Source organism: Manis javanica, chromosome 10 (assembly GCF_040802235.1).
Source record: "Manis javanica isolate MJ-LG chromosome 10, MJ_LKY, whole genome shotgun sequence".
Taxonomy (NCBI): Eukaryota; Metazoa; Chordata; class Mammalia; order Pholidota; family Manidae; genus Manis; species Manis javanica.
Window position 1 is genome coordinate 34,230,292 of NC_133165.1, and position 16,589 is coordinate 34,246,880.

General features: G+C 44.5%; 1 protein-coding gene across 14 annotated transcripts in view; it reads left to right on the forward strand.

Moving 5' to 3' along the window:
- Positions 1-16,589, forward strand: part of CUX1 (cut like homeobox 1) — a 370,873-nt gene that overhangs the window by 221,354 nt on the left and 132,930 nt on the right. For all 14 annotated transcript variants that reach the window (XM_073215149.1, XM_073215150.1, XM_036998750.2 and 11 more), the window contains exons 5-8: positions 4,478-4,615; positions 8,470-8,593; positions 12,138-12,214; positions 13,742-13,808. In XM_073215149.1, the coding sequence (XP_073071250.1) occupies positions 4,478-4,615; positions 8,470-8,593; positions 12,138-12,214; positions 13,742-13,808 (406 nt within the window). The remainder of the gene's footprint in view (positions 1-4,477; positions 4,616-8,469; positions 8,594-12,137; positions 12,215-13,741; positions 13,809-16,589) is intronic.

A 16,589-nucleotide genomic window follows, 5' to 3' on the forward strand; every position in this document is an offset into this window, starting at 1 on the left:
GATAGCCATCTGCCATCACAGGAGAGGACAGCTAATTTGGAGCAGTTACTTTTTTAAAAAGAAAACTGTGACATCTTTAAGCTCAAACTCAATACGTTGCCCCTAGGAAACCATCAGCCCTTTTTGTGGTTCAGGTTGCTCCATTTTCTTCTCATGCCCACTGGCTCATCTGGCAAGAGTCCTATTCTCGGATGGTTTTTCCCATCAGGAGCAGAACAGAATCCAAACCTGGTTCAGACATTGTATTTTTTTTTGAAACTGACACACTACCTACTCTACTAATTGGGCACATCAGAAATGTGCTTTCATTATAGAATTGAGGTTGATTCTTCTTTATATCTTCTATTTCTCACCTTAACTTTGTTCATACTTTCCTTTAGATCTTGAAGCACAAGCCGCCCCCCGTGACCACATGTCCCTTGCCACCCTCCCTTTCCTTCACTGCAGCCTCACCAGCTTCTCTCAGTGCCTTACATAGGCCACGTTCACACCCATCTCTGGACCTTTGCACTGCTGTTCCCTGTACTGAGAGTGTTCACAGCCTCTCCTCTTCACCATCCAGATCTTAATCCCAGTGTCTCCTCCTCTGAGAGGCCCTGCCTGTCTGTTTGTCTCCAGGACCCAGTCCCCACTCTGCACACCGTGTTTCCCCTCTTCTCCACATGGCAGTACTGGAAAGTCTTCATTTTGCTTTTTGTTTTGTCTCCCTCACTTCAGTAGGATGTCAGAAGCAAGGATTTTGTCTTGCCTCCCAGCATGTCCCCCCAGCACCTAGACCAGTCCAGAGGTTCTCAAGTATGTGCACAGGCTCCAACAGCCAGGCTGAACTGCCCCTTTGGCCACGCCAGGCATGTCCCTGCTCCCCTACATACTGCGTCTTCCACACAGATTGACTGCCTCATGGTCCCCACGGGTCTAACCTGTTTCCTCTTCTAAAAAAAGACCTACTCTTGCTAGTTCCTCCTCCTGGAAGGGGTGTTCCAGTCCCCTGATCTTCAGCATGCCCTCTTGCTTCACTTCACCTTTGTTATTTATGAATCTCTACTGTAAGGCTGGTCCCGGCCAACTCTGCTGAATGTCCATCCCAATGCTTCACCCACGCATTGCCCACAGCAGAAAGATGCTTAGGAAATAGTTGTTAAATTAGTATTTGAAGAAACTGTGTAATTTAGTTGGCTGCTGGTTCAGGAAACAGAAATCTTAATTAGAATTTTTCATACCTGTGTGCCTGGCCAACTTCTGTCCTCCCATTCCTGGGTGAGGTGCCGGCACCCCCTCCCCCGACCTCTGCCTGTGATGGCTGGAATTACTGAGACAATGTTACATGTTCTTAGGAGAAAGTGCTAAGTAAATACAGGCGATGGTATTGTTTGTTACAGTTATGTTCTTTGATTCCTCTGTTGCATAATGAGCTATATAATGCCTCAGAGAGTGTAAAACACTTTGCAAGTTTGTCGTGTTGAGTGGATGGAACCGGCAATAACGCATGTTGCATCAGTGGAGGCAGGGAAGACGGTTGCAGCATTTTGTGCGTTCCTGTTCCACATTTGGGTGTGTGCTTTTGCCTCCCCCAGACAATTTCCTAATTGAGCTACTGGGATTGGAGGCCTGTGACGTTCAGAATAAGACCTAACAATACTTGGTGTAGGGTTTAAATGGCATTGGAAATCATTAACAAAACAAAAAGCTATGATTTCCCCTGGATTAACAAGCAGATTGGGGTTTGGCTCGCCGAAATTCATTGTTTTGGTCTCTAGCCCAAACATGCTAGAGTCATTATATTGTCATGTGGTAATTAGCTGTTCCTTTAATACAAGTAATAAAAATTAAGCCTAAGAGGTACTTTAGCAATGCCTTTTACATAATCCAAAACAATATTCAAATGCTGTAGGCGTTTAGTCATTCAACTGTACTGTAGTAAAGTTTGAAGTTTAATGCATAGAGATGTTTGAACATTCAGTTCATTCTTTATTCTGGGACCAGTTTTGCTGCTTAGACATTAACTTTTAATAGTGTTAAATTAAATATACATGCTTAATGAATAATTATGAGATTGCCAGAATTTTTATTTACAATATAATGCTTTGGAAATTTGTCTAAAGGTCTAGTTACCATTCATTTGATAATGTGCATGTTATTTTTATATGTCACTGAATTCCTTGCTGAATCCAATGGGCGAAGCTATTTTTTATTTAAGGCAGATACGGTAGGTCCTGGCCTTTTAAAAGGAATGGACTGGAAAAGTTGTCAAAAGAAGTTTTCAGGATGGAGGGCAGCATATTAGCTTAGCTCTTTAGAAGTATAATTTGTACTGGCGAATTGTGCCGGGATGCTATGTGAGCAAACAGTAATAGAATTTTATACATGTGTTGAGATTCTCCTTCTCCTCAACCCTTCCCTGACCTCTGTACCAAGTTCAAATTGAAGTTCTGTGAGAACGGGATCATGGGCATATTGCTTATTTCCTTCAGGCCATTCACCCAGCATGAGGCCATGGGGGAGGAATGAAAGAAGCAGGGTGGGGAAGACAGGAGGGTATCTGGACAGATACTGAAATTTAAAAACAAAAAAACTGTACCTGGAATGTTCTGAGTAATTCCGTCTTCACTGTTATTACTACTCCTACTTACAGGGAGCCATCTCCCCAAAATAGCTCTTGAAATCTAATTTAATATAAATATTTTAATGCTGATGAAAATAACGAAAAGCCACAAATGAGAAAGTGATGTAGTCATGAACTGTATATACACACTGAACCAGTGCCCAGCAGCCAGGGCTTCCATGTGACAGAGTGTTGGGCTAAAGTTCCACGCGCAGGCCTGCCGTTGTGCGGAACATACCCCAGGACCTGCCTTCTGTAAACTCTACACAGACACTGGCATCTCAGAGAGTTCCTGGCTCCTGCTGAGCCCGCTGACTGAGGCATGGTAGATCCAGCCTTCCTTTCCAGGAACCAAGGGTGGTCTGAAAAATTAATGACTCTGGAATTTGAAAATTAAGTGAGCTCTTGAATATATACCATTGTTGATCCACTATGCTTGGTGTTTAGCATTCCTTAACCGGAGACTACTAAATCTTTGCAGCCATCTCACAAATGATGCTGGCGTCCATACCAGAAATATCCTCAATAATCTTTTCTAAGCCTGGCAAATCTGAGTATTCTACTCTGACAGAGCCTGAGCATTCTAGCGGAGGGCACCACTGGTGCCCAGCAGGTAGGTCCTACATGCCTTCTAGGCAGCAGAAGGAAAAACAGATCAAATTGACGCCAGAAGAACATTTAATGTCTCTCCATTTTGTGCTGAATTAATGGTAAAGTAAAAGGCCCAGCAGGAGTCAGCACCATAAATTCTGTGTCTGCAATCTCTAATTTTGGGTTAAAATTCAGTTTTTCATAAGTAATTCTGAGGGAATGAAGGTAATACACTGAATTGGCCACCAAACCTCACATAACTGGTCCAGATGCCATCTCCTCCTCTTGTACTATAATCAGGAGCATGCACTGGCCTCCAGGCTGGCTGGCCTAGGATGGGTCACTAGCTGTGCCGGTGGGGAGATCCAGAAGCAGCTGAGGGAGAAACCTAGGGTTCTCCAGTCTTCAGATCACCAGCAGCTAAGCTCCGACTCTCTCTAGAGACCGTCCTTCATTAGGAGAGAACTGTGGTGGAAAGTGATCCCATCCTAAATAAGGGGGCCTCCTATAAAGCCCAGGGTTATTTTCCCTGTTCTGTCAGAGGATCTTCCATGCTGGAAGAACAGTCACTTGGAGTTAACAGACTTGAGTCTCTATTTTCTCTGCCTGCTAACTAGCCAGGAAACCTTGGGCAAATCTCTGTGCTTCCCTGGCTTGCGTTTTCCACGTGTGTGAAAGGAACATAGTGTGTATTTCACATCCCTTTCCCGGAATTCTTGTGAGCCTCAAATGGGAAAATATCCAAAGAAGTGTTTTGTGGCAGTGAGACACTCAGAATACTAGGTGTTATTTCCAACTTCGTGAGAATTATTGAAAACTTGAGCCTTGTGATTCCTTCCCGCACACACTCCACCCTCCATGTGTGGCCCTGGGTGCGTAGCTGGTGGTCCCAGGGCACCTCCCCTTGCCGCCACCCCATGCGTCTGTCTTCCTACCCATCAGATGAAGGAATAAGCGGTCACTCAAGTGTCCCAGCATTTCAGAGCAGTGGGCAAATCCCAGTGACCCCATTCCCACTGTTTTCCTACACTGAAGACCCAGGGGTGGGTCTGCACACACATCCTCCATAGGCTGCAGAGAAGCACCCCATCCAGCCCACCATGGGGTTCCTGGGCTCTCTGTGGGGGCAGTGAGGCCACAGGTGCCCCAGCTTCTGGCAAGTGGTGGCAGGCCCTGGGGAGCCAGCTGGAGGCCGACTTCCCAGGAGATCTGTTCCGAGTCCCGTGTGACCGTAAGGTGGCTGTCTATGTCCAGAGTGGGGTGATGTGTGTTTTCCTCTTGCAGATCCTGTATCGGCTCTGGATCTCGGGCAGCAGCTCCAGCTGAAAGTACAGCGGCTGCACGACATTGAAACGGAGAACCAGAAACTTAGGGAAACTCTTGAAGAATACAACAAGGAATTTGCCGAAGTGAAAAATCAAGGTTGGTGGAAGATGCGTGCTTTGCTATTTTTTTTTCCTTTTCTTTTTCTGTGTTTCTTTTTAGAATTGCCTTCCCCAGACTGTCGGGACTAGCTCTAATTGTAATACACGTCATAAAGTCAGGGTGGAGTGAAAATCAGAGTCATTAAAAAGAGGTAATAATAATGCTTAGCTGTTCAGAAGTAAAACTTTTCCTCGCACATAACTACATACGATTTTATTGCCCTGAGATGGGAACAATCGGGGTTCTTTTAAAATTCTTCCTGTATCATCATGTGATAGGATCTGCCTTTTGAAAAACTGATGGGCTGCCTACAGGCAGCACCTGTCACAGAGCCAGCTTACGATCAAAGGGCCACATACAGTAAGTCACATAATAATTGCTGCCAGTACATGAAGGCTTTAGGCACATCCCTCAAGTCTGCAGGCTTAAACATTACTGTTTCCTTGTCCGTGTCACCTGGTCATTATGAATTTAATGAAAGAAAACAACCTCTTGGTGTGGCTGTCAAGCCGACAATAAGACAGAAAGGGCAAAGGTTGCCTGGCTTTTCCAGTTGGGGAAGAACAAAGGAAGCTCTCGTACACCTAAGATCCAGATGTGTTCAGATTCCAGGAGCCTGGTGGCTTCCCAGCCGTGAAGGATAATCCCAGCCCGCTCTGACCGCTGCTGCAGGCTCTTCAGCCAACCCTGAAGAAAACCTGGCCCGTTTGGTTTTTTGGGAGGATGGGTGTGTGAGAGGAAGGAGACAGAAAGGAGGCAGGCCACTTCCCCCGAGTGGCCTTCTAGTTAATACGCTCCAAGGGCTGGATCAAGAGTTACCTGATGAAGATTTATAAAGCATCCTTTGGCTTTGAGAGCATCAGAGACAGACTTGCAGGAAAGGATCTGGGAAGAGACTGATGAGAAGCCGGAAGGTACAGGCCTGGGTGGTGAGGGCAGCAATCCTGAGGGCTCCCATCTCGGCAGGGGGCATGGGACCAGCGGGGACCCCACCTGGGTCTGGCTCCACAGGGAACAGTGAGCCTTTGGGACTTGGAGGGACAGCTTTTTCCTGCGTGAAAGTGAGATGTTGGGAGAGAAGGCGCCACCTTCCACAGTACCAGCTCTTGTCTTCACCCCAGCACACAGGTGACAAATAACCTGTAAATATGCACATTCCTGCATTATTTCCCTGCTACTCAAAAGGGGTGTACTTTTTTTTTCCTTGCAGTGACCTCTGGACCAGTCCACTCTTTTTTCATTAGTTTCATTTTGTTTTGCTGGAGAATGTGCAGGTGCCTGTGGGCTTTGCAGGGTCTTCTTGTGCTTCCCCCTGACGTGTCGGCACCCCTGTGGCTGGCCGGCTGCCCAACATGAAAGCATAACCAAGTATGGGACATTCTCCTCCCCAGAACCTCACCTGATGGTGTTTTTACATGAAATATCGAGTCCAAGACAAGAACAAAGGCTTCAGAGGCAGACAGACCTGGTTTGAGTCTCTTTGTTGCCACTCAGCTGTGCAACCTTGAGCAAGTGATCTCACTTGGTTAAAAGCCTCATTTTCTTGGGTGGGGAGAGTCTCATACTAACTGCATAGGATTATTGTGGGATTAAATAAGATACCAGTGAGGCATTTAGTGCTTTTCCAGACACTCACTAAATACCAGCTGCTCTTATTGGGCTCTGCTATTTTTTTCCAGAAATACCAGCTTTCTTTATCTTATTGATTCCCAACCTCCAGAAAAAAATGGCAGTTTCCTCTCTTTCCTTACCAGTATAAAAATTGTTTTAATTTGGAAGGGTTAAATGTACATCCCTTGTGTTAGTCATCATGGCCATAGTGTAGACTGATAAAAGAGTAGGAAAGGGATTTCTTGATCATATGCTACAGTTCCCCACCCGCATAAAGAGGAGTAAATCAGGGCCTCAGGCAAGCTGGTTGGAGCAGAGCACTTCCATGTCTTTCTGCCATGCCGATCTTCCTCCTCATCTGCCCCCATGATCCTGCTGGGACATGCCTGAGATTGTGTCCCAGACTCAGGCCTGGGCGCCACAGGACCACCACAGGCTCCTTTATGAGTCACCCTGGCTCCAACTCAGCTGGTATCTCAAAGAGCCTTCATCAGACAGTGAGAGCCCCCAGCTAGTGCCCCAGCACCCCTGGCAGGAGCATAGATCTGTTGCACTGAGAAACCCCACTGGGATGGGCACTGGGGTCCTGGGCCCATCCAGATGTTTCCAACCAATTGTTAAAAGAAAAAATGCTCAGTGTTTACCCTGTCATGTAGACCATCAACTTCAAAGGAAATGCATGCACTTTCAGAGTTGACATGTCCACGCCTGCCCAGCTGTTGGCCCCATCAGTGTGGCCTGACAGGAACAGTGTCACTAGCCATTATGCTCACAGGGCGTTTCTTTCAGGCCCCAGACAACCAGCCCTAAAGGCGGCAAGCTGCCCATTCTTCCTTCTGGAGCCTTAACAGGGTCATTGGTTTTCATTCCCTCTCTCCCTCCAAGGAGAGCCCTCTGGGTTCCACCTCAGGAAAAGGATCAGTTTCTTAACAGAAGAGCCTCTGGCTTTTACCTGCTGAGCTGTGTGGGTGCCAAATGCCTGCTTGATGTGTTCCTGCCTTGGCCAGTGTGTCTGCAGCTCAGGGAGGAAAAGTGGGTGTGAGCTGCATCCGAGGGCACAGGGGCCCCCAGTCCGAGCTGACTTGGGCAACACCTGGCAGGTGGCATTATCCCATGAGCCTGGAGCCCATTGTCACAGCTCTGTGTGGGCCACCTTCCGGTTAGCCTAGCCTGGCTCCTTCATTCAGGCCTCAGTCCTTTCCTGAGCCCCTACCTGTGCCCAGACCACAAAGAGGCTTAGCCTTGCCTTCCACAAGCGGGATCTGTGCGCAGCAGCCTGGCTCCCCAAGGACGCCATCCTCCTTGGAGCTGGGACCATGGTGCCCTGCCGGGAACCATCCAGCCTGCAGAGTGCTGTGGAGGTGTCCGTGGGAGGGAGCATGTGGAACGGCCAGGTATGGGGCCGAGTAGTTCATTCCAGCTGCTGTGGTATATTGCCACTTTGGGTTATTGGAGCAAAGGCTGGAAACGTGGTGGGGCCTAGGCACTCCAGGGACAGCCAGCACCCTAAGGGGCCCTGTGTCCTGAGCTCTGGGCACTGCAAGGCTGCTTCATACCCCAGCACTGCTGCCCACCCCCACAGGACTCACCCTCCCTGAGGTGCGGCTCCCCCAGGCCCTGCATCATCTGCTCTGCACACACAGTTCTGCTCCACCAGACTCTGGCCCGGGTGGAGGGTGCTCTCGGCACCCCAGCTCCAGGATGGGTCCCTTCCAACCAAGGGGGTGCATGGTGTCCACTCAGCACACTGCATGTTTCATCACTTATGAAACTGCAAAACTGCAACTGTGGCCAGGATGTCTCTAGACTTACCTGACTCTGGCTAAGACAGTGTCTTCCAAAATATGCACACATTATGAGCTGTTTTCTTCGTAAGAAAGTACTTAAACCTGCACTGAAATATTACTAACCTTCCCTTAAAAGAGGACTAATTTAAAACTCATCAATAAGATGATATTATATGTTACCATTGATTTCCCCCCCTTTTTTTAAGTTGTGTTAGAGAAACCATATCTCTTCTTCCCAGCAAAATCCATTGATCCTCCTTAACCTAAACGTTTAAAGTTCAATTTAACATTTAGGGAGTAAAAGGTCTCCAAAGGGACTCGTAACCATTGATTTTGTGTCAGAGTTGAGGAGCTAAAGTTTAAAGCACACCGCTCCTGCCAGGTTACAGAAGCCTGTATGTGTAGCCAGATGGAATTGTGCCTCTCTTATTGTAGTTTTTTTTCTTTCTGCAGAGGTTACGATAAAAGCACTTAAAGAGAAAATCCGAGAATATGAACAGACGCTGAAGAATCAAGCTGAGACTATAGCTCTCGAAAAAGAACAAAAGTTACAAAATGATTTTGCAGAAAAGGAAAGGTGAGCATGTGTGGGGCTCAGCACTTACTGACACAGTGTTTTACCTCTACACTTCACATTACAAGACAGGTTTTAAAATGTACCTGTGAAAAAAGTCCAGTCTATAAATCAAAATCCTAGGGGCTCTAGGCAAAATATCATTTGAAAAACAAAGTTGTCCCTTATTCATCATATATGAGATTCCCTTGAATGATATGTGTCTGTCTGTCCCACTGGTGGGTGGTGTCAGGTAGACAGAGAGCCAGAGAGTCTTCTTAGGGCCCTGCAGGGCCAGTGGTTCAGCACAAGGTATGTGTGGTTAGCACGTGGCAGCTGTACCTGAGATGAGATAGGAAGACTATCTCCCATTGCATGTCCTTTCTGGGGATGTGCTGAATGCCTGCTACCTTCTTACGGGAATTTTTATATTTACCATTGTACACATGTATGCACACTATATCTTATGGAGTTCTTTAATTTGTTATTTTGCCTCTTTTCTTTACCTCACTAGTACTTCTTATGTCAGTCAGGTATATTAATGCACCACCTAGCTGCTGAGCATGTTAGATTTCTGATGGCCTACCTCACCCAAAGCTTTCCTACAAATAATGAGTTGGTTTTTCACTAGTGTGATAATTCAGTGCAAGATTTCTTATCATAATTGTAAGGACTAGTTACCAAGTCAAATTTCATAGCTGGTTTTCTTAGAGCTCTGGTGAAGTGAAGATTTAGAATTTTAACCCTATCATGAAGTGATGTGCCAATCCATTAACAAGAGGCACTAAATGTATGGCAGCCAGCAGCCAGACCTGATAATGGCATGGGGTTCTGTCAGGTTGTTTCCATGACTTAAAAGCCAGGTACTCACACTTCTGTCAGGCGGGCTCCATGAACATCTGGGGCCTCACCAGGGCCTCTCGGGGGGTACTCTGAGGCTTCATTTAGAAAGAGAGACTACCCACTCCACTCACCCAGTGCCTACCCTGCATTTGCCAGGCCTCCTTGGGATGTGGTCTCACTGAGTGCCCAGGGCAGACCTGCAGAGTGGAGTCTCATTTCACAGATGGAGAAACTGGGCCTCAGGTTAGGGACCTGCCCTCACTGTCCCAGCTAGTCACCCAGATGTGGAACTGGAGCCCATCCCACCACTGCAGCCCTGGCCTCCCTCTGTGCTCAGACATGGTCTCCCAGAGTCCTCCCTGCAGGACCAAGGCCAGTCCCTCAGGGGCAAACCCAGCCATACACAGGGACAGTGTACCCATGCCTCTGGGACGGCGAGGCCAGGCCCAGCCCCAAGCGAAGAAGTGAGCCAGACAGAGAGTCAGGGCTCTGCAAGACAGACACACTCTTGACCCGGCAAATAAGAATGGTCCTAAATGTGCCTCCTAGGAAAGCACTTTATGCCCAGAGATATTTCTTACCATGGAGACTTCCCGCATGGGTGGGGGAATACAAGCAATTAACATGCCCTGCCAATGAGAAAAGATGGGCTATCTCTGACTAGAGCATTAAAATGATAATAATATAGAAATCACAATTACCCAGAAATGTGTCCAGCATAATACAAATTGAAAAATGCGTGACACAAAATTTTAGTGTGATTACATCTGCATGGAGTAAACACGTGCATTAGAAAGTATGGAAAATTCATATGGGAATTTATATTATAAAGTTGAATTATTTTCAAATTTTCAAATTAGGTAAAATAACATATTAAGAGATGTGAGTGACTGACCACTATGGATGGAGGTTAAGCTAGATCTTTACCTTGCTCTCCATACCAAAAATTGAAATAGCTCTAGCTTTGAAATGTGAATAATTATATCATGTACATACTGGAAGAAAACTTGGGCAGATAATTTTGTTTTTAATATTTTGGAGTGGGGAGGTCTTTCTAAGCAAAAATAAAAATCACATGAATATGAATACCTGAAATCTAAAACATTTTTTAAAAACAAATAAGAATAACCAACATTTTTAAAGCATCAGAAAAAACTGAGAAGAAATATTTGCACTACATAAGGGGCTAGTTTTCTTTATATACAAAGAGCTGTTACAAATTGATAAAAAATCAGCGCTAAAAAAAATGGGTAAAGGAGATATACAGACAGTTCATGCAAAGAGCAATGCTCAGCTTTACTCAGCAGGAAAATTAAGTTTAATTTTATCCAGTGTTGGCACAGGAAGACAGACTCTCACATATTGTTGGCAAGAGTTTAAATTGGTGAGGGCTTTTTGTGTCAGGAGGTTTCTCAATATCTATCAAAACAAAACAAAAAAAATTGCTCATACCCTTTGACCATGATGATTCCTCTGTTAGAATTTTATCCAACAGATTCATGCTCAGAATTATGCAACAATATCTACACAGTGATCACTGCAGAATTGTTTAGTAAGAAGAAACAGTAAACAATCCAAATATTCACAGAGGCTTGGTTACATTAATTTTTTAATAAGAACGAGGAAGAACTATATATGCTGGAATAGAATATTTCCAAAATGTAAGTCACAAAGCAAGCTGCAGAACTCCATGTGTGCTGGGATCCCTTTCGTGCTAAAGGAAAAGGGCAGGGAGTGTATATTACACTATAGTATATGATGTGTTTATATTACACTACAGTAGATTATATACTATACTATATTTCCATTCATATAGAAAAATCTTAGAAGGCTACAGAGCTCTAAGGAGTAGAAATAGAGCCAAGAAAGGGAAAGGACATTTTATCTTCTCAGTGCTTGTAGTTTTGTGAGTTGTTTTTCTTTTTTTTTTTAACTCAGACGATGTATTAGTTTTATAATTGGAATATGTGAAAATGTGAGCCATCCTTTTTCCATAGGTGCTGGAAATTTGGGTGATTTTTTTTTTTTTTTTTACTGTGTCATTTCTACTTCCCTGTATTCCCAGATTTTTTATTATGGGAGCATGTGTTAATGTTCATATGATGTAAAAATAATAAATTTATTTTTAGAGACTTTTTGCAGATTAGGAGGGAGGAATGCTATTTATTGACCAGGGAATTCATTTGGAGATCATGGGAAATACAAATATGTGGAATGTAGCCTGAAACATTCAGCATTTCCCCATTAGGTATTGCCATGGCATTTGCATTCCATTATAACAGAAATGGAACAGCTGTCACATCTTTTTAGTACATCCTTTATTCCAACAAATTCCTTCATTGTGTCAGCAAAATGTAAATGTATCATTCTTCTTGGACTAACTTCAAAAAACAATGAGTGCGTGATGATGATTTTTTTTTTTTATATCTGGCATTTCAAGAACAAGTTGTATTTAGGATAACCTTATACATCAGTTACTACACATCAAGCAAGTCCTGCAGGGTGCACATTTTCCATTATGTCACATGTGGGCACAGAGCTAGGGTATGAAGTTCAGGAAGCAGGCTCCCCTCGACTCATGGCACTCTTGACTGGTCATGGATGGTGTGCCCATTGCCAGCTACACATGTCACAGGAGGATAGCTGGCTGTCAAGCTTGAAGTACGTAAGACGTTTAAGTTCGTAAACAGGATGACCAATTGGGTTTTGTTCTCTTTCTTTTCAGAAAGCTGCAAGAGACACAAATGTCTACCACCTCAAAGCTGGAGGAAGCGGAACATAAGGTTCAAAGTCTGCAAACAGGTGTGATGTTCTTCATCCTAGTCGAGTTCACGCAGGGAAGACTCAAACTGGGGAGCTTGGGCGATCCTCCCGGGCCCTCCAGGTCCCCTCTGACACCGGCTGCCCCACCTGGAGCCTGGAGGAGTGAAGTGAGCCCACGCTCTCCAGAACACCCCCAGCTTCTCTACCTTGACTTCATTAGTCACCCACATTGAGTGTTAATGCCGAGGTGGGAGGATCCGAATTCCATTTTCATCCCTTCCGCAAGTCATCCTTTCTTCCTGTTCTTTTTCCAACAAACATGTCTAAGTCACCAAACTGTCAAGGACTGACATTTCATTGGGAGCAATACCAGGGGGCAAAAACACAACCTAATTTCAACCCTGAGTGAAGTGAAGAACAGTAAGAGCAGCCTGTAATACTTTTAAAGACACCAAATAAGGTTATGCTAAAGCTTTTACTGCTCCTCTAAGCTTCTTTTTCCTTTTTCTTTTTCTTTTTGTTCCAAAGGGGAAATAGCACGATATGTTTCATTTAAATGTGGGGAAACACATTAGAAGACATCATAATCCAAATTAAAACACAGATGACAGAGTGAGAGAAAGTAATCACAAAAAATTTACAGACAAATGAATAATACCCCAAAAAATACAGACTGCCTTCAAATCAATAAACATAAAGAGTCCAGTAGAATGGTGGGCTAAAGATGGGAGCAGCTAGCAAAAGAAATGCACATGGCCATTTGCATCTGAAGAAACATTAACAATTCTAGCAAGTCAGGGCCATGCTAATTAAATCAGTAAGATTGTTTTGCCTGTCAGACTGTCAAGAATTTTTTTTAATTGATAATATCGGATGTTGGTGACCATATAGAAAAATAGTCAATGCTCATAGTATTGATGGGAATGTAAATTGTCCCCCTGGGAGACCAGCTGGGTGGTGTTCATCTAAAGTTGGGATGTCTAAGCTCCTTCCCCAGCATCTTCACTTATAGGTGTCCTGAGGTGCCTGGCATGTGGCAAGCTCTATACAAGAGCTAATTGTTATTGTGGCTGTCTGTGTCCTGACATGAGAGATTCCTATGCAGTCTGTTAAGGGAAAAGTCTCAGGGAAATACTTCTGTCATCTTATTTATGGAGGGGTGAAAAAATGTATATGACATGCAATTTTGTCTGGAAATATTTTTAAGTATATTTTCAAAACCTTTTTAATTATTGGATTCTAATGTTCAGTGTATCCAATTATTTAAATGAATTTAACCATCTGATGTATAGATTAATAATTAAACTATTTAAATGATTTTTTAAATATAATTAAAAGAAGGAAATCTACCCACTAAACTAATAACATAATAACATGGTTGCCTCTGAGAAGGTGCACGGGATGAAGGGAGGTGGAAGGGAATGAGGATTTTCTGCTCCCTTCTGTGCACTTATATAACCTCTGACTCCTTTGAAATGAGAACATATTGCATGATGCTTTTATATTTTTAATTTGATTTGAACAATTAGGATCTTACATTTTGGTTTTCTGTCCTTTGTCTTTCAGCCCTGGAAAAAACTCAGACAGAATTATTTGACCTGAAAACCAAATATGATGAAGAAATTACTGCCAAGTAAGTCTCTGGCTGGCTTCCTCCAGCCGCATGTGGTCGGTCAGGTCTCACCTGACTTTGCTAATCCACAAAAGATTTCCACTGCCTTGCCCTCCTGTCAGCTTTTCAGAGTCACTCGGGAGTTAGAAAGGGCTTGGCCTCTGAGCTGCTATAAGGAATACAGTGTCATTCCCATAAGTTGCTCACATCAGTTTAATGCCCCAGATGTGACAGGAATCTTGGGTGCTCACAGAGCAATCCTTCCAGCTGAAACTTTTTTCCTTAATTATTCGGAAGCCTGATCAACACTGTGCCTTTTTCTAAGAGAGCTTGGAGAAGTTAGCTTTTAGGAGATGGGATGTGTGTGATGTTTTGATGTTTTGGGCTGTGCAAATTGCGTCACCTTTTACCTGGGTCCAGGGCGTCTGCTTCCACACAGGGGTGTTAGTTCAGGTCACAGCTCACAGTGCTGGGTTTCCCTGTGTGGACGCCTACATGGAGGGAGTGTACATATTTGGGCTGGTATATCACACAAGGCTCTTGTCAGAAGGAAATCGATGATCTGCCACAGCCCACCCTCTGTGCACAACACCAGGAAAGGAGAAATAATACTGACATAAATCAAGAAAGATAAAGAAGCAACACAGCCTAGCCATGGCCTCCTCTGCTGACGTCCAGACAGGCAATACCAGGCTAGAGTTTGAACACCCTTTTCCTGTTCTGGGAGGCTCCTCGCATCTCCCTCAGAAACCCATGACCCACCTCCACCCTCTCAGGAAGCTCTACTCCAGCAAGTCTCCTGTGGGGCTCACAGGTTGCCTCAGTGGGCATCAGTGAGTTGGGGTACCTCTGATTATCACCACCTGCCTCCTAGGCTCTGCTCCATATGGGGCATCCCTCTGTCCTGTCACATTCACCCTTGGCTGGGCCAGCTGCTCTCAGGGCACATGGGGGATGGGCTGTTGGCCATTGTTCTGGACTGTTTAGCAGCTCAGGACCTTGAGAGCCCACCTCCCCAAGCCTGGTGGTCAGCACCCATTTTGATCATGAGCGCAGAACTTCTGCACAAAGAGTAAAACATCCAATTCAGTCTCAGGGACTCTCGCTGACCTGTTGGCATATCTGATCCCCGGGGAAATCACCAGGTCATTTTACCCTCTTCCCTCAGTTTGCCGGAAGGGAACTTGAGGCGGTACAGCATGAGCTGGTTCCAAGGTGTGGTAACTGTTAAAATTTCACTCTGAAAACTGGAGGCTCTGGTACTAACTCCTCCAAGCCAGAGCAAAGCTGTCCATGGGCTGGCAGGTGGGTGTCTCTGCCGTCCCCAAAACCACAGCCTGAGAGTCCCTCACCCACTCAGACGTCACACTGATGCTTCTCAGTGTCTGTGCCTGCAGTCCCTTTTCTGCCAGCCCTTCATCTTTATTTCTGTTATTTCTATTATTTCCGCCTGGACTTCATTCTACTAAGTACATTGTTTTTCTTGGTAGGTTCAATTTTCAAAAATTATAATCTTTAATCTGACACATAGCTCTGTTTGTAGCATTTCTTTTCTCAGATAGTTTGATCCGTAGACATGCTAATTTCTTGATGTGTTCACTCTTATCCACATCATTTTGCTTATTGACAAAATTCATAGTGACTTTGGTGGTGATGTATTTGATTATTTCACTAGTTTTCATTAATTTATTTTATTGTTATTAAATAACGCCTCTTTCTAAAAGATACAGATCATCTTTTATACATACAATTGACCAAAATTTGCTTCATTATGCACCCCACCACCAAAAAAAAAAACTTTTATGCAACCAGCCTCTAAGCCTCTCTAAGCCAGTGTTTTTCAAACTGTGGGTCACAATCATAAAATCAGTTTAGTGAGTGGCAAACAGCTCATTGGGTAATAAAATAGGATATAAAAGAAAATAATAGAAAAAAAATGTCACACCACATAGTAAAGTTAGATATTGTTTTGTGACTCTTGTTTTAATTATACATATAAAATCTAAAACTACAAACATACAGTTATTGGGTCACAGTGCAAAAGCTAGTTCCTCTGTGGCTCTCAATCAAAACCATTTTTCCACCATTCTGAGGGTGTAATAAAAGCTCAGCTTTCAGAATCTGGTGTCTGCTGCCTTGCTCCCCATGTACACTAGAGGGGTGCTGTTAGTCACGGTTCATCCCCTACCTGGGGAAGAGAAACCACCTGATGACATAAAGGGTCTCCCAAAACTTCAGAATTGAATTGACAGCAAAATATGCACTTTGTCTCATGATGGCTGAGTACTGGTCCCTGGCTTAGATTCATAATGTATTGCTTTCTTCCTGAGTTTTTTAAAAGCCACATGGAAAATTTGTAAATTGGTTTGTTTTGGGGGTTAAGGAAGCAGTGCAACAGAGAACAGCCAGCTGGAAAGGAATTAAGTTTTCCTCGTTCCCAGGTTTGCATCTTCTCTAGATAGGGAGTGTGGCTACCAGGGAGTAACTGGGAAACAAGACAGAGAGGAAGGGACATCTTACCCCCATCCCCACCCTCTCTGGTCCTGTCACAGGCAAGGCTGATGCTGGGGGTATTTGACTTCTCTCAACCGGAACCACGGTACAAAGGACAGCCCGGTCACCTGGCAGGGGCCCTGCTCCCAGGTGATCTTCCTCTTGGCAAGATGGGATCAGAGTTGCCTCTTGAGATGACGGGAATGATTTTCAGTCTTAAGTATTTTTCTACTTACTATTCATAGACACATTGATCCTGGGCTGTCCCTAAGCAGCCAGCTCTGTCCTTTTAAATCTTGGGTCACCTGA